This window comes from Leucoraja erinacea, chromosome 6 (genome assembly GCF_028641065.1).
Source record: "Leucoraja erinacea ecotype New England chromosome 6, Leri_hhj_1, whole genome shotgun sequence".
Classification (NCBI taxonomy): domain Eukaryota; kingdom Metazoa; phylum Chordata; class Chondrichthyes; order Rajiformes; family Rajidae; genus Leucoraja; species Leucoraja erinaceus.
In genome coordinates, this window is record NC_073382.1 from 53,882,281 (window position 1) to 53,907,184 (window position 24,904).

At 39.9% G+C, this 24,904-nt stretch overlaps 1 protein-coding gene across 1 annotated transcript in view; it reads right to left on the minus strand.

Annotated features, from left to right (window-relative positions):
• Window positions 1–24,904, minus strand: part of LOC129698145 (cytoplasmic dynein 2 heavy chain 1) — a 395,765-nt gene that overhangs the window by 40,046 nt on the left and 330,815 nt on the right. The window contains 3 exon segments of the mRNA XM_055637055.1: window positions 8,614–8,703; window positions 22,251–22,460; window positions 24,764–24,880. Coding sequence (XP_055493030.1) covers window positions 8,614–8,703; window positions 22,251–22,460; window positions 24,764–24,880 — 417 coding nt within the window.

The following is a 24,904-nucleotide window of genomic DNA, read 5'->3' on the forward strand; positions in this document are numbered from 1 at the left end:
AGGTGAATGATTTAGTGCAGAACATCTGTTAATAAATGCAGCAAATTTTGAAATATTTAATTTTAATTAATCAACTGATTAAAGTTATCTACCACATCATAATTTTGGGCTGTGATTGTGCACTGATTTTGCATTATTTTTATTCTGACATTTGCTTTTTGACATATGAACACATTTCTTAATATTGGAGGCAATCATTAATATCTGAAAGCTCTCTTACAATTGGGCTCCAGGAAGATTGACATGTACATACTTTAAGATGGCTGATGATATAAATTAGGTATGTTACAAAACCTACCTGAATCGTCATTGAGAATCTGTCCCAGCCCCGTGTGTGTGATTTTGGCGCTGTTTAGAGGGGGCGGGTTTAAAACGCGATTTTTACTAGGCTGTTGCAATCGAAAATGTTCAGCCTAGTAAATCATTAACGGAAAATCGCTGAAAGGCCCCGTCGCAAAAGGTATTATTAGTTTTTATGGCCTTGTATAATAGTTATAGTAGTTTAAAAACCACTCTCTAAACCCGCAACCTCTCGCAGCCCCAGGGTTTTATAAAGCAAACAATTAAAGGTATGTACCTTATTTTTACATTAAAAGGGGCTTCTTAAGAACCCTGTATATAAAGTTTTCTATAGCGAATAGTTCATTTTGGCCCCATTATATCCCGCAGTATATTTCGGGTCATTTGGGGGCACAAATCCACTGCAATGTGAACGTTCTAAACCAGCGCGTTCACAGGAACCCACTAGAAAGCCGATTTAAAATTGACTTTAATTTACAGCAATTGAACTCTAAATTCCTTCCATTTGGCCTATAAATTGATGTAAATGAGATTTAAAGATCATGTTTTATTGTGAATTATTTGTGAATATTATTTGGACACTTAGGCTATTTAAAAATGTTAATCATTTATTAAGAAATGGATAGATGTTTAGATCTAGTAATTGAAGTTTGAAATTAGCTACAATTGGGTAACTAACTAATTATATGCTTTAATTTCAGGTCCTCCAAGTAAGATTATTTTATATTTGTTTCAGAATGGTTAAATCTATGATAACTGAAAATTTCATTCAGTTCTCTTAATTTTTAAGAAGGTTATGGGCTTTTGACTGTCCTCGATCACAGCTTTTTTGTTATGTCCATAGAAAATCAATAGGGAACAAGATGCTAATTTCCGGGTATGAAAATGGCCATAACATTTTTATTACTTGAGATATGAAAGTGAATTAGGTGTCAAATTAAACTTATTGTTATGCTTTATCTGATGGGATAAATTGCAGACTTGATTTTTTAAATCTCAAAATTTTGTAACATTGCTATATAAATGGCAGTTAAATGGTATAATTGTAAGTACAAATTTGGAAAAGAATATAAAAAGTAAATTAAGAGAATTGTCTGGGACAGTTCAATGTGGGAAGGTGCAAGGTGATCATCTTTAGGTGTTCAAAACCACATATCACTCGTACATAGAAATGCAAAAGCTAACCTTGCATTCTCTTGAATACAGAAGATCAAGAAGATCTAACCGGGTTTTACGATGATTAAAGAATTTGTAAATTAGAGCTAATAATTAAAGATGTGATATGTGAGGCTGTCCATTCCCATTATTACTAACAGCTGTTCAGAAAAGGAAGGCCCCAACTTCAAAATTGATGCTGACTAGAGAGATTGAAAATTCAATGTAGTTGAATAACAATAATGTTGAGAAAATAAATTGGGTGTGCTTGTCTCTCCTGAATATTCTCATCACTCATGCGATCTAACCTCTAGCTTTGAGAGTTCCCTTGAAGCTTATTGAGTCACCCACTGGACATGTGCACATTAAACATTGTTAGCAAAAGAAGAAAATTAACATAACATGAAACTTTTCTAGAAGGCCTTGTTACTAAGTTACGTTAGAAATCATTAATGAACCAACGCTGCTGTGGGTTATGGCATTTAGAGGGCAGCACAGTGGCGCAGCGGTAGAGCTGCTGCCTCACAGCGCCAAAGACTCAGGTTTGTTGGTTAATTGGCTTCTGTAAATTGCCCCTAGTGTATCGGATGCGATGGAACTAGCGTGAATGGGTGACTAATGGTTGGCGTGGACTCTGTAAACCACAGGAATTGTTTCTGCACTGTTTCTTGAAACTAAAACGAAACTACACTAAACTACTTTCTAAAATCTGGATTTTAATTACATATTTCTGATGATAAGGCCATAGTAATGGTGAACCTGGTGGGCCTGTAATACTAAGAGTACAAATTCTCTGTGGAACAGATGCTGTTTTTGCAGTTCTATTCTGATATCCTATTTTCATATTCTATACTTGATGACAATCAAGGCAAATATCCCACATTGATGTAACAGATGGCCACTGGTATTCAGAGAGCATAGCAACTCTAGAGGATATTGTGGATAATTAACCACCCAGCAGAATTGAGTTCAAATCCCACAATGGCAATTTCTGAAAATTAGTTCAACAAATCTGGTAATTTGTCAATTGATGGCAGAAACTTGACAATAAAACCTGTCATGCATATTTTGCATCTTAAAGTTGCTTATCAAGATGCATAAAGTAAAGCCATTTAAGAAGTTAGTGACTAGAAATGTGGGCTTCCATTTAATTGGCAAAAGCAAAACACAAAGAAATCTTTAGAAAACAAGAAAACTGAAGAGCAGCCTAACATATTTGATACATCCCAGCCAAGACTACCACCCTTATTGTGGGGAAAAGGTGATTGAGGGGAAATAATATAGGTGTGTTGAGACAGGAAGATCCATGTGGCAGGTAATCCGAGAAGAGGTGCTGTGGAAATGATCAAGGCTTAGTTCAGGAGATGATCGTGGAGAGAAGGAGTTGATGTGTAACCTATATTTGGGTGGGCTTTGGGCAGCTGGTATTGGTAAGCTCTAACAACAATAATTCTAAACAAAGCTGAATGATTTATTCTGATCTAGCAGGACTAAGTACTCACTAATTTGATGCACCACCTTGTATCCCCTTTCTGCTGTAATGAAATTACCAACTAAACTGCATGTAAGCTACAATACAGCACCATTTGATCCAATACTCATACCCAATAAAAATGCCGTGACCTAAATGAATTAAATGAATCCTATAAATGAAAATTAAGATGTACAAGATTTACATATATACATTGATCTTGGGGAAGGTTGAGGTTCACAGACCTGAGAATAATGGCAGAAAACGAGTGGTCAGTAATAATAAAGATTTAAAGAAATTGTTTTTTGGGTAACACATACAAACATAACAATCTGCAGGAGAAATTCAAGGTCATTAATGGGGCTCTTCCCTGTACTGCATAAAGGGAAGGGAAGTTTTCAAGAGAGCGTTAGATTTGGCTCTTATGGCTAAGGGAATCAAGGGATACGGGGAAAAGCCGGAATGGCGTAGTGATTTTGGATGATCAGCCTACTCCTGCACCTATTTTCTGTTTCTGTTTCTATTCAAAAATAAACATTTTGAGGTCAACTATAAATAATTACACTAAATTTTAAGATTGGAGCTGCTCGTAAAATTCTGCTTTACCTCGGAGGAAAGTACAACTCATCAAGGTTAGAAAAACTGGCAGTAAATTATTAAGTTTTTAATTGTAATGCCTAAAATGTGATGGATGAGTATTGGATGAAAGACCTTTACATTCATACAATAATGGATTGTTTGTGTTGTAGCTAAAAGGCAGTTTAATTGGTAATTTCATCACATCTCTTAAAGGTTATTACATTTTTACTTCCTATGTAAAAATACCTCATTGTAACCATGTAAATTGGCGAAGTCAGTTGTAGGTTAGTAAACTATTTACAAATTTCAAGTACTGGTTCAAAACAAGACAAGCTGAAAATTTTCAATTGTAAGATTCAAATGTCTATGGACAAGTGATAAGTAACAAATCTTTAAACAATAACTGCACACTTGAAGAAAGTGTTACATTGGTTGTAAAGTATTTAAAGACTTCATTAAATTGTCAGTAGACAAAAATGCTGGAGAAACTCAGCGGGTGAGGCAGCATCTATTAGATTGGCAATGAGTTAAATTGTGGTTTTTCTTTCTGTTCTGTATTTACTAGTCAAATTCCTCTCTCAATTATCACAAAGATTCATAAATATTATTAGTTTAGTTTAGTTTAGAGATACAGGGCCGAAACAGGCCCCTCGGCCCACCACGTCCGCACCGAACAGCAATCCCCGCACATTAACACTATCCTACACACACTAGGGACAATTTACACTTATACCAAGCCAATTTGCAGTGTAATGTGGATAAATGTGAGATTATCCACTTTGGCGGCAAGAACAAGAAGGCAGATTATTATCTGAATGGTGCCAGATTAGGAAAAGGGGAGGTGTAACAAGACCTAGGTGTCCTTGTACATCAGTCACTGAAAGTAAGCATGCATGCACAGCAGGCAGTGAAGCAAGCTAATGGCATGTTGGCCTTCATAGAAACATAGAAAATAGGTGCAGGAGTAGGCCATTCGGCCCTTCGAGCCTGCACCGCCATTCAATATGGTCATGGCTGATCATCCAACTCAGTATCCTGTACCTGCCTTCTCTCCATATCCCCTGATCCCTTTAGCCACAAGGGCCACATCTAACTCCCTCTTAAATATAGCCAATGAACTGGCCTCAACTACCTTCTGTGGCAGAGAGTTCCAGAGATACACCACTCTCTGTGTGAAAAATGTTTTCTCATCTCAGTCCTAAAGGATTTCCCCTTTATCCTTAAACTGTGACCCCTTGTCCTGGACTTCCCCAACATCGGGAACAATCTTCCTGCATCTAGCCTGTCCAACACCTTAAGGATTTTGTAAGTTTCTATAAGATCCCACCCTCAATCTTCTAAATTCTAGCGAGTACAAGCCAAGTCTATCCAGTCTTTCTTCATATGAAAGTCCTGACATCCCAGGAATCAGTCTGGTGAACCTTCTCTGTACTCCCTCTATAGCAAGAATGTATTTTCTCACATTTGGAGACCAAACCTGTACGCAATACTCCAGGTATGGTCTCACCAAGACCCTGTACAACTGCAGTAGAACCTCCCTGCTCCTATACTCAAATCATTTTGCTATGAATGCTAACATACCATTCACTTTCTTCACTGCCTGCTGCACCTGCATTCCTACTTTCAATGACTGGTGTACCATGACAACCAGGTCTCGTTGCATCTCCCCTTTTCCTAAACGGCCACCATTTAGATAATAGTGTACTTTCCTGTTTTTGCCACCAAAGTGGATAACCTCACATTTATCCACATTATACTGCATCTGCCATGCATTTTCCCACTCACCCAGCCTATCCAAGTCACTTGCAGCCTCCTAGCATCCTCCTCACAGCTAACATTGCCCCACAGCTTCGTGTCATCCGCAAACTTGGAGATGTTACAATCAATTCCCTCGTCCAAATCATTAATATATATTGTAAATAGCCTTGCGGTACCCCACTGGTACTTGCGGTACTGCCTGCCATTCTGAAAAGGACCCGTTTACTCCTACTCTTTGCTTTCTGTTTGCCAGCCAGTTCTCCATCCACATCAATACTGAACCCCCAATACCGTGTGCTTTAAGTTTGTATACTAATCTCTTATGTGGGACCTTGTCAAAGGCCTTCTGAAAGTTCAGATATAACACATCCACTGTTTCTCCCTTATCCACTCTACTAGTTACATCCTCGAAAAATTCTATAAGATTCGTCAGACATGATTTACCTTTCATAAATCCATGCTGACCTTGTCCAATGATTTCACCACTTTCCAAATGTGCTGCTATCCCATCTTTAATAACTGATTCTAGCAGTTTCCCCACTAACGACGTTAGACTAACTGGTCTGTAATTCCCCGTTTTCTTTCTCCCTCCCTTTTTAAAAAGTGGTGTTACATTAGCTACCCTCCAATCCTCAGGAACTACTCCAGAATCTAAAGAGTTTTGAAAAATTATCACTAATGCATCCACTATTTCTAGGGCTACTTCCTTAAGTACTCTGGGATGCAGCCTATCTGGCCCTGGGGATTTATCGGCCTTTAATCCATTCAATTTACCTAACACCACTTCCCAGTTTACCTGGATTTCACTCAGTTCCTCCATCTCATTTGACCAGCGGTCCCCTGCTATTTCCGGCAGATTATTTATGTCTTCCTTAGTGAAGATGGAACCAAAGTAGTTATTCAATTGGTCTGCCATGTCCTTGTTCCCCATGATCAATTCACCTGTTTCTGACTGCAAGAGACCTACATTTGCTTTAACTAATCTATTTCTCTTCACATATCTATAAAAACTTTTGCAGTCAGTTTTTATGTTCCCTGCCAGTTTTCTTTCATAATCTATTTTCCCTATCCTAATTAAGCCCTTTGTCCTCCTCTGCTGGACTCTGAATTTCTCCCAGTCTTCTGGTAGGCAGCTTTTTCTGGCTAAATTGTAGGCATTTTCTTTTGTTTTGATACTATCCCTGATTTCCCTTGTTATCCACATATGCACTACCTTCCCTGATTTATTATTTTGCCAAATTGGGATGAACAATTGGTGTAGTTCATCCATGCAGTCTTTAATTGCTTTCATTGCGAGAGGATTTGAGTATAGGAGCAAGAAGGTCCTACTCCAGTTGTGCAGGGCCCTAGTAAGACCACACCTAGAGTATTGTGTGCAGTTTGGTCTCCTAATTTGAGGAAGAACATTCTTGCTATTTTGGGAGTGCAGTGCAGGTTCACCAGGTGTAGGTTCACCAGGATGATCTTAAATCAGATTAATTTTGATACGTGTCAAATTGTAAGATCATGTCATGCTTCAAAAGTATCACTGAAAAGTCACAGTTGTTTGGAGAATGACAGGAGGTAGTGTTAGATAATCTATTTGAAGCATTGTTGCTTTTGCACAAGCTTTGTGGGAGAAGAAGGACCTCTGTGTGCCAGTCAAACTATGATTAGGTCTGATTGAAAAGACGGATACGCTGAATGGGCTGCATTGCTTGAGACTTTGCTGCAAATTAATAAAAAACCAAGGCCAAAACGTGGGAGAAGGTCTCAGTCAAGTGAAATGACATTTGCAGCTATTGTCTGAGTACTCTATTGATTTAAGAAATTATGAAGTGCCCTGGTACTTTGTACTGTTAGATTAGATTATTACTTTATTAATCCCCTTATTCAGGGGAAATTCAGGTGTCCTTGCAGCACACTAATAAAAATACAACAAAGCATTCAAGAAGTTTAACATTAAAACATAAAACATCCCCCCACAGAGGTTCCCACTGTGGGGGAAGGCACAAAGTCCAGTCCCCATCCTCTTGTCCACCCAGAGTCAGGCCTATTGAGGCCTCCACAGTCGCCGTTACGGGGCCCGATGTTCCCGGCCGTTCTCGCCAGGTGATGGTACTCCGGCGTCGGTAGAACCCTCAGCGGCTTGGGGTGCCAGGAACGGCCGCCCTCTTACTGGAGGCCAATAGACCGCGCTGAACGAAGCTTCACTCACTGGCGATCTCGGCGAAAGATCCCAGGCTCCGAGATGTAAAGTTCAGCACCGCAGCTGACCGCTCCACAGAACCACGGCTCCACGATGTTTTTATCGGCGGTCCCAGCATACTGGAGTTCCAGCGCGGCTACCCAGGCAAGGCATCGCCCGCTCCGCGACAGCGTCCCAGCACTGCGCTGCTGCCAAAGCCGAGGTTCTGGCCAGGTCCCCTCAGAAAACGTCGCACCAGGACCCGCTGGTAGGCCGCGAGGACAGGTCGAAGGTGCTGCTCAGAGGCAGGCAGCCTCACCGACCAGGTAGGGACTTGAAAAGCAGTTTCCCCCTTCCCCCCCACCACCCCCCACACATAAAAATATTAGACCCCCCGACTACACACTTTAACGCACTAAAAATAATAAAAAAGAAGTGAAGAAAACGGACAGCTGTAGGACAGGCAGCCGTACAGGACAGCGCCCCAACCGATCATATGCTTATGCTTCTAAGAATCCATCAGTGCACTTGGTCTTAAGTGAAACAATTGATGAGCATCCGTGAGATACACCAGTGCAGAGAACTGCTGGCAATGGAGGCATTCAACCGTTGAGATTAATTCACAGTTGCATCCTGCATCCCTCAAGCTTAATTTGGGTGTTGCTGGAACAGTGTAGGAGGCTGAAAAGTCAAGAGTTAGCATGTAACCTTGTCAACTTCATCCTTGTGTATTTTTACAATGGCACAGTATAACCAGCTCATGTTTGTGGCACTTCTTGAAGCCCTCATTTTGGATTTAGTTTCCCGTAGTTTAAAAATATGACCCAAAATGCACAAAATCACCTAACCACACATACCATTGCTCAGAAGCTTTCTCTGCTCAACCTTTGAACGTATAACCGTGTACATTATAACAGTGTTAGCCAAAGTCTAATGAGGTGAAGAAACATTACGGCAACTCTTCATTAAACCTGTGAACCAATTTGAAAGTAATGATTTTTTAATGATTATCAAAGAATGCAAGCCAAAACTGAAGGAAAAAAAGTGTGTTTACTCCTTGGAGGCTCCACATTCTGTTCAGTTGATGTACATGAATCAGATATCAATATTTATGATATATGCCCTTCTGTTTCCAATAAATCCTTCAAAGCATTTCATGTTTGATTTTAGTATTCATATTTACCTGTATTGCAAGAGCTCGAGCAACCAATCCTCTGAGGTACTGCATGGGGTCTTCAGGCCCCTCCCACTTGTTCTGCCAGCTCAAAGGACACTGCACAGATAAAATTAAACATTTAGAATACAGACCTCCACATGATGAATATTCATTCCAAGTGGGGTAATTCTCCAACCTGGTTCGAAAAAACCTATTATATGTTCATAAGTTCATAAATAAAAGGTGCAGAATTAGGGCATCTAGTCTACTCTGTCATTCAATCATGGCTGATCTATCTTGCCCTCTCAACCCCATTCTCCTGCCTTCTCCCCATAAATTGGGAATATGAATACAAAAAACAATCTATTAAATCTAAACTAAAACATAAAAAGGCTGAGATAATGAGATAATAAGTGATTTGATCTCTGGTTCAAAAAGGCCAATTACAAATTGGCAGCTTGTTTTATTAATTTATCCACACAATGCAGGCATTACAGGTAGAGCTGGCACTGATTGAAAACCTACTATTGTCCATAAACTGATCGACTTGCTTTTCCGTTTCCTAAGGCATATTGGTATTGGTCCCTGATAACATAAAAGCCACAATGGGCAAGGGTGGTAACTTCAATTTGAAAGATTTTGGAGAACCAAACATGTTATTAATGAGGTTCCATGAGTTTTATGGACATCATTGCTATTGAAAGTTTGTTGAAAATTCCACGCACCGTCTTAGTTTCTTCTCCATTGACTGCAATGAAAATGTTATATGAACTAATGATTTAATAAAGATTCAACAAAACATCAATTTCACTCCAACAAAACAAAAATTTAATTCTTGCCACGATTAATCTAAGACATTATTTGGGACCAAACGTCGGACCAATATTCAGCAGACACAGGAAGAAATCTGAGGCATATTTTATTACCATATTTTATGCTTCTGTTTATTAGAATTTTACACGGCTGTATTGCAATTTTGCAAAATAATGTATTTAAGAAATGTGACAGTTCAAAAGATTTTTTTAATTGCTGTTACTGATTCTTTACAAAATTATTTAGACCAATTAAAAAAGCAGAACATGTTTTATTTTTAGCTTTAAAAATTTGTATCGTCGTAATTTAAATCCTAGTATATTTTATGTATTTCACAAAGCAGCATGGTGCCATCGCAGGTATTGCAGCTTTGATTTTGACCTCTGATGCTGTGTGTAGTTTCTACATCTCCTCATGATACTATAACATTTAAAAGACATTTGGACATGTACATGGATAGGAAAGGTTTAGAGGGATATGGTCCAAAAGCAGGCAGATGGGACTAGTGTAGATGGGCGGCATGGGCAAGTTCAGCTGAAGGGCCTGTTTCTCTGCTTTGTGATTCTATGACTATTTGGGTTTACCATAGGTGCTCTGGTTTCTTCCCACATGCTGACTGGTAGGTTAATTGGCCACAATAAAATTACACTGGCGTCAGTGGTTTTTAGGGAGAAGCAGGGAGTGTGAATGGGCAAGTGTAACGAAAGAGATTACAGGGAAATAAATTGGTTAGTGTGATTGCTCTGTGAGCCAGTGAAGACTTGATGGACTGAATGGCTTATTTCCATGTTGTATTAAAAACAAATGTATATTTAAATGATTTTCAATGATTGAAAATGTACACATTCCTACCGTACATACCATGAAACAAAACCTAACAGCTGATAAATATTTCAGAAAAGGCAACTGTGCCTCTGAATTTTCCAAAGGATGTAATGCTAATTTGTCATTTATAAAAAAATGCCAATATAATTTTTTTATGAACAATATTTTGAGCAATTCATTAGTATAATGGAAACAGTTTTAGATGAAAATCGTTTTTGACATCAGAATTTAGCCATTAATTATAGGTAATGAAACCCAATTACAATGACAACTTCAAAGGACAGTTCTGACATTTAAGTAAACTAATTAATCACTGGTGCACCGAACAAGAAAAAAACCCCACTCAATTCAAATATGTGACATTTACTATGAAATTGTGGTCTTAATGTGCCTATAAATGCAGGTGCAATTAAAATATGTACTTTGCTGTATCCATCACTAAATATGAGAGGCATTTCACTGCCAGCAAAATAAATACACGGTTTTAGTGTTGTTCAGTAGTTTTGATTGCATGGATGTTAATACTATGTAAATATACAAATAGACATGAGGAATTCTTTGTCCTATTCAAGACAAAGTAATAACTGTTATTTTGACATGATGTATAAAGCTTGATATTGGTTATGAAATGTAAAACCATCACGATTCCTTCATAAAGATCTTATGCTTGTTGGCTTATTTAAATAGCTTATTTCAAATTAACCGACATCAAAAGTTGATCCCGAGCTGAGTTAGTGGGAATCTTGTGTCACAAATCCGAAATAAAGTCATTGCATCAGAATTTCCCGTTTCAACTTAATCAAAGCATTAGATTTCTCTTTCAGGCTATTTTTGACTTCAAGATTTCAAGGTCAGTTTATTGTCAATTACAGTGGTACAGTGGTACAGTGAAATTCAGATTGCCATACAGCCATACTAAATAAAAAGCAACAAGACACACAACTACTTAAAAGTTAACCTAACCATCCACCACAGCGGATCCCCCACATTCCTCACTGTGATGGAAGGCAATAAAGTCCAATCTCTTTCCTCTTTATTCTCCCGCGGTCGAGGCAGTCGAACCATCCGCAGCCGGCGGTCGAAGCCCCCATCGGGGCGATCGAAGCTCCCGCGTCAGGGCGATTGAAACTCCCACGTCAGGGTGGTCGAAGCTCCTGGGGCTTGGAGTTCCCGGTCGGTCTCTACCAGAGACCGCAGGCTCCGCGATGTTAAAGTCTCGCAGGCTCCCACAGTGGAGCCCTAAAGACGACCCCCGACAGGGATCGCGAGCTCCGTGATGTTAAAGTCCCACAGGCTCCCGCGATAGAGCTCCCGGACGATCTGCAGCAAAGGCCGCCAACTCCACGATGTTAGGCCACAGTGCGGACGGAGATACGATACGGAATCTCAGTCGAGGTAAAAGATTCGAAAAAGTTTTCCCCAACTCCCCCTCACACAAAACAAGCTAAAGAACCCAAAAAAAACATACATTTAACATACAAAACAGACACAAAGAAGGAAGGGACAGATAGACTGTTGGCGAGATTGCTGGCGTCATCACTTGTGCTGTGAAGTGAAAAGATGCATAACACGATCTGATATCTATTGTTTGGAGAGCTGATGTTGAAATAGAATTTGAAGTAACAGAAGGTGCTTAAAATAGGTTCATAAAGAGCAAGATCAGCACTTAATTTTAATCGTGCTTACTTGAATTGCTACTAAATGCTATCAAGACAGGGATGCACTTTCACCTTTATGGAAGAGTAAAGTTGCTACTGTCATCAAGAAGAACTGACAGAAGGTGGCTTTAAGGAATGAGCAAGAGTAACAGTAAGGTGTCCTGTGGAACCCAAACACCATGATAAATCTATTTATAGCCTCACTAACATCCTTAGTTTCCCTATGTAGACCATTTTTTCCTATCTTGTTTCCCCAGTATGTAAACTCTTGTTAACTCTTTGAATCGCTTCCCTCTGGAAAGTGACTCCAGACTGTCAAAGCTGCCACAGCCAGACATAACAACAGCTTTTTCCCCCACGAGTAGTAGCTCTACTCAATAACCAAAAATCTGTAGCCTCCTTTTGCTCTGGTATTTTATTTAATTCTCATGTTTAATCAATAATGTTTTATTATTAATGTTTAATGTTTTATGTATCATTTTTAACTGTCACCGTATGTCATGTTGTCACTTGTGGGCAGAGCATCAAGGCAAATTCCTTGTATGTGAATACTTGGCCAATAAACTTATGCATTTATTCCTTCATTCATTCATTTATTAAAAACACTACAAACTACTCATCTTCCTTATAATTGTTAAAGTACCCAACAACATTGGCAACACAAGCAGGCATGGCTGTGGCTGGTGCAATACCTGCAAAGTATATCATATCTATCATCGTTGATAGAAATTCTTTCATAGAAACATAGAAACATAGAAATTAGGTGCAGGAGTAGGCCATTCGGCCCTTCGAGCCTGCACCGCCATTCAATATGATCATGGCTGATCATCCAACTCAGTATCCCGTACCTGCCTTTTCTCCATACCCCCTGATCCCCTTAGCCACAAGGGCCACATCTAACTCCCTCTTAAATATAGCCAATGAATGGCCTCAACTACCCTCTGTGGCAGAGAGTTCCAGAGATTCACCACTCTCTGTGTGAAAAAAAAGTTCTCCTCATCTCGGTTTTAAAGGATTTCCCCCTTATCCTTAAGCTGTGACCCCTTGTCCTGGACTTCCCCAACATCGGGAACAATCTTCCTGCATCTAGCCTGTCCAACCCCTTAAGAATTTTGTAAGTTTCTATAAGATCCCCTCTCAATCTCCTAAATTCTAGAGAGTATAAACCAAGTCTATCCAGTCTTTCTTCATAAGACAGTCCTGACATCCCAGGAATCAGTCTGGTGAACCTTCTCTGCACTCCCTCTATGGCAATAATGTCCTTCCTCAGATTTGGAGACCAAAACTGCACGCAATACTCCAGGTGTGGTCTCACCAAGACCCTGTACAACTGCAGTAGAACCTCCCTGCTCCTATACTCAAATCCTCTTGCTATGAAAGCCAATGATTTTGATTCATTCTTTTTGATCATTACTAGTAGGAGAAAAGATTCTCACAGAACTTGGGGAGTTAGGCCTACCGAACTGGAGACATTCTGCCCTTCCTCCTTTGGCAAGTCAGTCTTGTCATATGGCCATCATTCCCTGTGTTCATGGTGCCATTATCAAAATGACCATTATATGAATTAAATAAAAAGTAACTGTTCACCCATACTCATTCCAGGTCTTCAATTTGTAGTCTTCATCCCTTTTGAATGTAATGACCACTTCTCCAAGTTAATTCCTAATCAATCTTAAGGTAACTGATGATCTCTTTAAATAGCATGTGCAAACATTTCTGTTAAGACCCAGTTTCCTGTTCTGGTCCAAGCCCAGTGTTAATTCCATATAGTGTACAGTATTTGTATTAATTTCACAGACCACAAATGGGCCATTGCACATAGATTGACATCATCTATGTGTGCTCTCTGCTTTTTTCAAATACAGATCACATGGATGGAAGAGCATAATTAAAATACTTATTAAGTATTTGGCATAGTAGGAAATGCTGATCTTGTTTTGCAATTGATTTTTACACCTTAGTTCAATCTTTTACTACACAAAAAAAAGTTATGAATTAATTTTTTGCACTTCACCTCTTGGCAGAGTGCAATATCAAAGCAGGCTAACCACTGAACAACCATGCTGGTTTGGATAATTCTAAAACAGCAAAATCACCAAAGTGTCCCGAAAGTGTAAGAAAAAAACGATGACACAAATTGCTGGAATAACTCAGCGAATCAGGGAGCATCTCTACAAGAGAAAAAAAAACATTTTGGAAGGCCCATTTTAATAATGAGTCTTTGAAAATCCATTCTCATCCAATTTTTAACCAAAGCTCTAGGTTCATATGCAGAGTCACCCAAACTAGTAATATTCAGTAATCTAAATTTCATCATTGGATTTCCATACCTAAATGAGAACAGGTATTCTGTTAGTGCATTTTTATTATGTGCTACTGAATTATTCCTTGTGTTCCATTATTTTATGAGTTTCAACCACCATACCTGTATATGGTTAGTGATCCAAACAGGCACCAATAACTGTATCTGAATAAAGAGGTAGGCTTGCACCAGGTTCGACTGAAATTTGTAACTTCCTGGGCAAGCAGATAATGAGCCTTTTTTTTGTCTTGATCGACACAGTGGCGGAGCAATATAGATGCTGCCTTAAAGCTGCCTTATAGTGGTAGAGCCCCGGAGTCTGTACGTTCTCCCTGGGTTTTCTCTGGGTGCTCTGGTTTCCTCCCACACTCCAAAGACATACAGGTTCGTGAGTTAATTGGTATCTGTAAATTGGTAACTTGTCCTTAAAGTGTAGGATAGTGCTAGCATACAGAGTGATCGCTGGTCGGCATAGACGGTGGGCCGATGGGCCTGTTTCTACGCTGTATGTTTAAAGTCTAAAGTAAAGTCTGGAGTTTACCATTGAGCTTAGAGTTTATGATAGTTAATGGGGTTGTGGTTGATGGGAGCTTCCCATTACTCAAAGAAACCTTTTCTGGCAGTTGTTAATTGCAAACATATTATAACCATCATTAAATCATAGAAATAATTTAACTAACAAAATAATAATTATTATTCTAATTAGAATTCTAATTGTGGCAAACTTATCAAATTTGATTATTTTTATCGAAATAAATAAATAAATTATGTTTGACTGTGACCCCAGATTTTCTAATAGGAGCTCACAAAAAATAATTTATTAAATATAAAACGTTATAATTCTATGTGTTACATAATAGCTTGTAGCCGAACAGTATCAGTGAAATCTTACACATTGATATTTACATACTTTACAAAAATGTAATTTTAGCCCCTATTAAATTTGTTAATTTTTGAAATTGATTGAAATGCGTAAATGAAATTATTAACTGGTATGGAATTGTAACACAGAAGCATATTAAGGCAGACTATGAAACTTGTAGTTCACCAAATCTTAATGCATTCATCAGTTGATAATTAACAGGCTCCAGCAGTCTTTGAGTTTATCTGCACATTGAAAACAAGATTTTACCCTCATGAGACTGGATGTGGAAAGGACCTGCAATGAGCCAGTTTAGAGTCGTTAAGCCACATAGCGCAGAAACAGGTACATCAGAAAATTGAGCTTATGTTGACCATCACGCACCCCTTCACACTAATCCTACATTCACCCAATTTCTTAATGTGTCTAGCATATAAACGTCAGGTTTTTTTCCAATTGAATAATGCCTATAACAAATAAAAAATAGAAGATTTGGAAACACTGGAAGCAGAAGTTGTAGAGGGAGAAATCAATTAAATATTTTATATCACTGACCTTATTTCAGACTGGGAAAATAGATAGATTATAAGATGCACAAAAATTGGAGAGGAGAGAATAAAAGAGAAAAGGTCAGTGACAGAATTAAAGATAGGAGTCCTTAAATTGCACAAAGTTGTTCAGTTTATTATTGTCACATGTACCGAGATATAGTGAACAGTTTTTTTGGTGCATGCTACCCGGTCAAAGAGAAGACTAGACATGAATACAATCAAGCCGTCCACAGTGTACAGATAAAGGATAACGAGTACAGCATTTAGCGCAAGATGAAGTCCAATTATAGATAATTTAAAGGTCTCCAATCAGATAGTTGAGAGGTCTGGACCGCCCTCTTGCCGATAAGAGGACCGTTCAGTTGCCTGATAACAGCTGGAAAGAAACTCCCTGAATCTGGAGGTGTCTGTTTTCCAACTTCTGTACCATTTGCCTGATGGGAGAGGGGAGAAGGAGTAACCGAGGTGACTGATAATGCTGTTGGCCTTGTCGAGGCACCGTGAAGTGTAGATTGAGTCAATGGAAGGAGTTTGGTTTGCATGATCGTCTAGTCTATGTCCACAATAGGTTAGGAAAAAGGTCCATTTGAAGTAACTGCAGAAGGAAGAATTTCCAGGAGAAAGAACAGTGGATTCTGGAAATTTGAAATAAACTACTGTTATTATCTAAAATTGTTGAACTCTGTGATGGGTCCATAGACTATATTGTGTCTGGTCAGAAGACAAGGTGCTAATCTTTGAGCTTGCATTAGGCTTTATTGGAACAGCAGTGGACGGAGAAGTCAGAGGGGAAGTGAAACAGAGAGGACGGTAACAGATGGTGAGGACATGGTCATGATGATGAACTGAATGGAGGTGTCCTGCAAATCAGCCACTCTATCAGTGCTTAGATTCCCTGGTATGTAAAGGACAGCATATGCTAATTTTGAAAATCTTGCATTCAAATGAATTAAATACATCAAAGCTCCATCTGAAAGGAGTGTTTGACACAGATTTTGGGTTTCTGCAGCATTTTGCTTCTAAAAAGCAGCAACATGTATTTAGAGGTAGACAAAAATGCTGTAGAAACTCAGCAGGAGAGGCAGCATGGAGTGAAGGAATAGGTGATGTTTCGGGTCGAGACCCTTCTTCACTCTGGCATGGTGGTGCAACGGTGGAGTTGCTGCCTTACAGAGCCAGAGACCCGGGCTCAATCCTGACCATGGGTGCTGTCTGTATGGAGTTTGTACATTCTCCCCGTGACCACGTGGATTTTTCCCAGGTACTCCGATTCCTCCCACATTCCAAAGACATCTAGGTTTGTAGGTTAATCAGCTTGTGTAAATTGTAAATTGTCCCTAGTGTGTTGCATAGTGCTAATGTACGGGGATCGCTGTTCGGCGGGGACTTGGTGGGCCGAAGGCCCTGTATCTCCAAACTAAACTAAAACTAATCAAATATAACAGATCAGTTCAGTATAGTAAGAGGCAGGGATTTAGACAAGAAGGAGGACACCTGAATACGACTGGAATAGTGAATGTTTCATGTGTCGCATAAAAAAAGACCAGAAAGGTCACAATTCATACAAATATTCATAGCGATGTCTGTTATCTGCAGGATGTATATGGAATCATTTCTTTAATGTATGAAGAAGGTCAATCAGACAGAGGATGATGATGCTGGTAGAGCACTGAAAGTCAGCAGAGACAATGATGATGAGAGAGTACGTTTACAAGGAAATAAAAACTGGCTAAATAGTGCTCTATCACTCTAATTTAAAGCCGCTTTAAAGCCTTGACTGTATCATTTAAGCACTGGAGATGTGACATTGAAAGCTCCCAACCATGAGAGGATTGTAAATTTATCAGAATTCAATTAGAAAAGATTGTTTTCCGTGGAAAACGCAATTCCAGTGGTAGGATTAATCACAAATGTTGACTGACTGTACAGTAACATCTGCTTTTCCTATTCACTGAGCTGAACCACAAGCGACACAAACTCAGCAGGTCAGGCAGCATATCTGGAGAAAAAGGATTGAGGACATTTGGGTCGGGAACCTTCTTCAGACCCGAAGTAGGAGGTGGTGGATGGAAGAGGTGAAGAGCTGGAGGCTAGAAAAGACCAGGGCCATTCAGGGCCAGCCACAGGCCTGATAGGACCATTGTTGACAAGGGAAGGTATGATCTTATGAGGGAAACAATGTGGAGAACTGTGGAACTGATAAAAACGACTAGAAGGGAGGGAGGGGGGAGGGAAGGGGTGATAGATGAAATTATTTAAAATGAGAGAATTCATTGTTCATATTAATGGGTTTCAGCTACCCAAGCGAAATACGAGGTGCTGTTCCTCCAAGTTGCGTTTAAATTTCCACTTCGGATTAAATCACACTTACACTGCAAGGTGCAAGAAAGACACTCTGCTGTGCTATTCCTCTATTGTACCCCCTTAGCCTCACCCATTTTATTAAGGCCATTGCTCCTAGAAAATAGTGATAAATCTTTAATAAAACATGATTCCCAGGGGTAATGGTCGATTGTTGTTATTACTTCTCCGACCACTGTATTAAACCTTATCTTTGGATTTACAATCACAATTTTCTTATGAACATATACCCAAATAACAGTAGATTATATTTCCCTAACCAGAATGCCATATACACCAACAAGAAGCTGTAAATATTTTATTGTTAAGCAACTATTATGATGGAGAGAATTGAACAAAAAGGGACCCGTGGTGGGAGGGCCGCTGAAAGAATAAAGAGGGGCTCGGCTTGCTGTGGGGGCCGAGAGAATAAAGAGGGACCTGGCGTGGGGAGCCGCCGAGAATGAAGAGGGACCATTGGGACTATATTGTAACATTGTCGGCATCCTGTTCGTGACTCCTTGCATACTTTGTGTATAGTGTGCAAAACAAAGAATTTCACTGTGACATGTCATATGTGATAAAGTATCATTCATTCATTCATAGATGGGAGGTAGGCGTTTTAGATGTGTGCCCCGGAAGTTACACCTGCTAATGGTGATGCAGAGGTCCTGCCAATGTCGGGGCTAGACCTCATTTAAACAATTTTGAAATGCCATGAAGTTGGAAATTAGTTTCCAGCCTCCAAATTACGAAGTTTGCCGATGAGTACAACAGCAGGTTTAGACTCCTCTAAAGGAAATCTCTGGGTATAAATGCTTCCCAAGAGTGTAAAACAGCATCACTAGAAATTCACAGACCTGACAGGAACAGGGAAGGTGGATATTTTGTCTTACATGTTTCATTACATTGGGTATGCTGGACATCATTATAACCTACTGCAAATTGAGGCATTGCACAGCCCTTTATTTGCAATTATCTTAGGCTGACTTCCTGGGTGATATTTATGCAAAGCCTAAAAAAAGCTGTACATTGCATAGAAAATTATTAAAATCTGGAATGCATGAGCTGGGACAACCTGCAGAGCCAAATCTCATTGATCAGAACAGGAAAATCTCATCTCCAAGTTGTTCATGGTTTTCTTGACTATCATTTTCGTAGAGGCATGTGCCGATTATACAGTAGCTAAACCATTAGCAGAACAAGTGCTTGTTGTTGCCTCATTATTTGTGATGTGATCTTTAAATTTAATTCAACAGATTGTGGCAACTTCCAACAAAATAACATGTTTTGAAAATGCTGCGGATAAAGTTCAAGTGGATGTGTGCTTTGTTGGCCACTCCACCTCAGTCTCAGTCACAGAGTCATAGAGCTATCGGGTATGGAACAGACTCTTCAGCCCACCCTGCCCATGCCAACCAAGTTAGCATTCTGAGTTAATCCCATGTGTCTGCATTTGGCCCATAGCCCACTGAACCCTTCCTATCCATGTATCTGTCCAAATTTGTTTTAACAATCATAATTTGCATTTGTGGCATCCTCTGTCAATTCATTCCAGATACAGACTACCCTTTGAGTGAAAAAGTTCCGAAGAGCAGTCACACTGCTATAAATTGGGAAGTGTGAGAAGGCAGCCTTTGGTTTAAAGGGTTGATCATGCTAGAGTATTTGGGGAACATATGCCTTGAGGAGCAAAGCCATTGAAGGTCACCACTGGCCCTAATGAAACATAAGCATTTTCTTCCAATATACTGGCCCATTCTACATAAGGGGAAAAAAAGAAGCAGGCTGTCCACTTAAGGGAAGGAAAATTAATGTCTCATTGGGTAAAAATCAGCAGGTAGGGATTCATGGATGTTACAAACTTCTATATGCAGGCGGCATGCATAAGTCATAAGGTAGTACAGCATGGGAACATATCCTCTGATGCAGGAAGATTGTTCCCGATTGTTCCCGATGTTGTAGAAGTCCAGGACAAGGGGTCACAGCTTAAGGATAAGGGGGAAATCCTTTAAAACCGAGATGAGAAGAACTTTTTTCACACAGAGAGTGGTGAATCTCTGGAACTCTCTGCCACAGAGGGTAGTTGAGGCCAGTTCATTGGCTATATTTAAGAGGGAGTTAGATGTGGCCCTTGTGGCTAAGGGGATCAGGGGGTATGGCGAGAAGGCAGGTACGGGATACTGAGTTGGATGATCAGCCATGATCATATTGAATGGCGGTGCAGGCTCGAAGAGCCGAATGGCCTACTCCTGCACCTAATTTCTATGTTTCTATGTTTATAGTCATAGAGTCTTTACAGCATGGAAACAGGCCCTTCAATCCTACTTGGCCACACCAACCAATACGCCCCATCCACTAGTCTTAGGCATGTTACAATACTTACCTTCAGTGGGGCTGCAATTCTGACACTGGCCGTGTGCGCGATTTTGACGCGTTTGAGGGGGGGGCGGGGTTAAAATGGATTTTATTTCCGACCTGGTCCTGGATTATATTTGTTGGAGTGCAAGATGTTGCTAAAGAATCGTTCCGACGGCCGTACTGTGTGTTTTTAAAAAAAATTTGCCCGACAAGTTAATCGCTGGAATGATTTTAAAATCAGCTTCTGAAGCCGTCAATGCCGACAACGGGAACGGATTTTATGGAGGGGACAGGTAAAAGAAAGTAGTTCATTTTTAAGTATAAAATTGTATTAAGATGTATTTAATTCACATTTTAAGTTGTGAAACGGTGATTTTTCCCCCGAAGAACCGGCCATTTAAATGGCCATTAATTTACAGGTATTAAACTTTAAATTCCTTCCATTTGGCCTATAAACCCATGACAATGAGATTTTAAAATTATGTTATATTGTGAATTCTTGTGTGAATGTTATTTGGACACTTAAGCTATTTAAAAATGTTAATCTATTCTTAAGAAATGGATAGATGTTTAGATCTAGTAATTGAATTTTGTAATTAGCTACAATTAGGTAACTAATTAACTATATGCTTTAATTTCAAGTCATCTAAGTGAGGTTGTTTCATATTTGTTTCAGAATGCTTCAATCTATAATAACTGAACATTTCTTTCAGTTCTCTTAAATTTTAAGAAAGTTATGGGCTTTAAAATGTTCTCGATCACAGCTGTTAAGTCAATGAAAAAGCAATAGGGAACAAGATGCCAATTTCCGAGTATGAAAATGGCCATAGCTTTTTTAATACTGAAGATATGAAAGTGAATTAGGTGTCAAATTAAACTTCTTTTTATGCTTTATCTGATGGGATAAATTAAAGACTTGATATTTAAAATCTCAAAATTTTGTAACATTGCTACTACTGTCTGACCTGCCTGTGTTTGGCCCATATGCCTCTGAACCTGTCCTATACATGTCCCTGTCCTAATGTTTCTTAAACATTGTGATAGTCCTGGTTAACAAGGTAAATGCAGGGATACCTGAACTACTAACAGTAGGCACCTCAAGGCATTTGGACAATACCTGTTTGTTTCTTAAATGATGCAATAGTCCTTGCCTCAACTACCTTCTCTGGTTGCTCGTTCCATACACCCACCACGTTTCTTTATTCCACATAGTCAGCACTGACCATGAATCACCAAGTTGCCTTAATTCTATGCCATGTATTCTCTCCACATTCCCATCATCTCCATAGATTGCACCATGCACTTACACACAGGGGCAATTTACAGTGGTCAATTTATTTTTACCAGCCACATGTTTTGGATGTGTGGGAAGACATCCACACGGTCACAGCGTGAGCAAGCAAATAGTACAACAAAGCTCAGCATTGAACCTGAGTCACTGGAGCTGTGAGTCAGCAGTTCTACTAGCTGTACTGTAGGTTGTCTTATGGGGTATTGTTTTTCTGGGTCCTGAAAGTTCAGGGAATAAATAGGCTACTTACAATTGTTTAAAGCCCAACACATACAAAATGCACAATGAAATGTTTTGGGCGGCACAGTGGTGCAGCAATAGAGTTGCTGCCTTATAATGCTAGAGGTTTGATCCAGACTGCGGGTGCTGTCTCACGGAGTTCTTGTGACCACGTGGGTTTTCTCCGGGTATCCGGTTTTCTCCCATAGTCCAAAGACGTACAGGCTCGTAGGTTAATTGGCTTCAGTAATATTGTAAAATTGTCCCTTGTGTGTTGAATAGTGCTAGTGCACGGGGTGATCGCTGGTCGGCACGGACCCGGTAGGCTGAAGAGCCTGTTTCCACTTTAAAGCCCATCTCTAAAGTCTAAAGTCGACAAGTGTCTATATCCCAACATATACAAAATGTACAATTAAATAAAAACATAATATTCAGAAGGTACCTCTTGATTCATTAGCGCAGTAGCTAGCTTCTGCACTGAGGATGTCAGTAAAGATGTTCCTCGTATAACCTTGCTCATCGATGCCAGAGACTGATGAACACTCTGCACCAGGCGTATGGCATTGAATTGCTCCAAGGCTATGAATGACTGGACAGGAGAACCCTGCGTCTCATTTGGAGGAGATATTTTTTGATGAATCAACTGTGAGCCCTAAAAATAAAATAGAAGAGGTTGAGAAGCAAATTAATGAAATAACAGAAAATATTGGCATGCTTGCTTTTATCATTTTATATCAAATTTACATTGATTTTTCTTGTGTTCAATTTCTTGTTTAGATACTAAACAAGAATAGATTCAATTTAATCTAATGAAGTTAAAAGAGGATTATATTAGCAAGCATTCCACCAAATGTTTCCCACACAGCAAGATAATTAAAATTAGCTGCTCAGAATCGGAGGAAGCACTTTCAGTGTGATTTTGCACCGGCAGTCAATATAATATTTTCTTTAAAGGATAGGACCTCAGAAGCGTCATCCTATGACACAATGTTTATACAAGTTTTATTAAATAGCACTGTGGGTTAGACCTGGGTTCGATCCTCACTATGGGTACTGTCTGTACGGAGTTTGTATGCTCTCCCCGTGACAGCATGGGTTTTTTCCAGGTGCTCCAGTTTCCTCCCACACTCCAAAGATGTATAGATTTGTAGGTTAATTTGGCTTTGGTAAAAGATTGTAAATTGGCCCTAGTATGTAGGATAGTGCTAGTAAACGGGGATCATTGGTCGGCGCAGACTTGGTGGGCCGAAGGAACAGTTTCTTTGCTATATCTCTGAACAAAATGAAACAAATATTATCTATAGGTATACAGTGCTGGTATTCTGTATAGATTCTACATCACCTTATCTATTTATGAATCATAGTCATAGAGCTATACAGCATGCAACCATACTGACCAAGTTGGCATACCGGGCTCATCCCATTTGCCTGCATTTTGCCATCAGCCCTCTAAACCCTTCCTATCCATATATGTCCAAATGACTTTTGAAAGTCACAATTATATTCACTTCTATGGCCAAGAACGGAACTCACTATCAAAATATGGAGGGGACGGGGGACACAATTTTTTGGCGTCCGCGCGCGCATGCGCACACTCACACACGCGCGCAAGGCTTCGGTGGCTCAATCCAGCGCTAAATGCAGCTCAACTGCCTGTCTCATCAGGTTAACTAACAGCCCTTATCTGCGCCGGCCATATTTCCCGCAAGCCCAGGCAGGTTAACCTGGCGGGGATGTCGCCCACCTCTCAAAATATGGGGGGGACATGTCCCCTCTGGCCCCCCCGGGTTTTCCGCCCCTGTCTATGGCAGCTCATTCCAGATACGGACTATCTTTTAAGTGGAAAAAGTTGCACCTGAGGTCCATCTTAAATCTCTCCCCTCTCACCTTAAGGCTATACCCTCTAGTTTTAGAATCCTCTATCCTGGAGAAAAATACATTTTATCCATTATGACCTCTATGCTGCCATTTTTAGAGATTTGTGGACTTGTACACCAAGGTCCATCTGTTCCTCAGGAATTCCTAAGGCCGTATCATTCATTGTGCAAGTTCTATCTTTGATAGCCCTCCCAAAGTGCATCATCTTGTACTTATGAGAATCAAATACCATTTGCCATTGACCTACCCATTCAGTATACTGAAACTATTCTCTTCACTCTCAACAATTTACGCGTCATCTGCAAACTTATTTGATATTCATATCCAAATTATGAATGTATGACAAACAGTAAAGGTCTCATGACAAGCTTCCAATTACAAAAGCACCCTCCACCATCGTCGTCCGCCTCGCTTCATCATGTCACTTTTGGATCCACAGTCAAACTTGCCTTAGATCCCAAGAACTCAAACCTATTGAAGCAGTCTCTCATGTGAAACCTTGTCAAATGCTTTATCTACAAATAACCCCCTCCCATCCCCCCTCCTCCTCCCCTCTTCCTGTGCCCCATCTGGACTTGCACCCAATTCTACACTTCCCGCTCCCTTTCTTCCTCTGGCGTAAACATTGGCACCTCTTCTATCCTTATCTTTTCATCTTTGGACTTTGTCCACACTTATGTCGAGTAAAAAAAACCCTCACCTGCATCCACCTATCACTTGCCAGGGTTTGTCCTGCCCCTCCTCTCTTCCAGCCTTCTCTCGCCACCACACTCAATCTGTTAATGGATCCCAAACCGACACATCGCCTATCCATGTTCTCTGGAGAAGCTGCCTGACCCACTGCGTTACTCCAGTGCTTTGTGTTTTTTTTATATTAACTACCATCTGCTGTTCCTTGTCTACATTTTACTGAAGTTCGTGTAGACTAATTTGGCAATCTTCTGAATCTATTGTAACTTTGTTCTTTTTAACCATTTACATAGTTTCTCTGATGTGAAAATGTTCAGTTCATACATTAGATTTTTCTTTTCAGTTGCACTAAGTACGCAACTAATAGTTTTTTTGAAGGCATCTTACCTGGTTAAGTTTTTTCCAGAGGTTGAGAATAGGAGACAGCTCGTTGGACCAGATCTCTCTGTCGAATTTACATCCCGCTGTCATTGACCTGCTTAGAATCCGCAGCTGGGAAATGACCTGGGAGAGAGAAATTTGTGACCA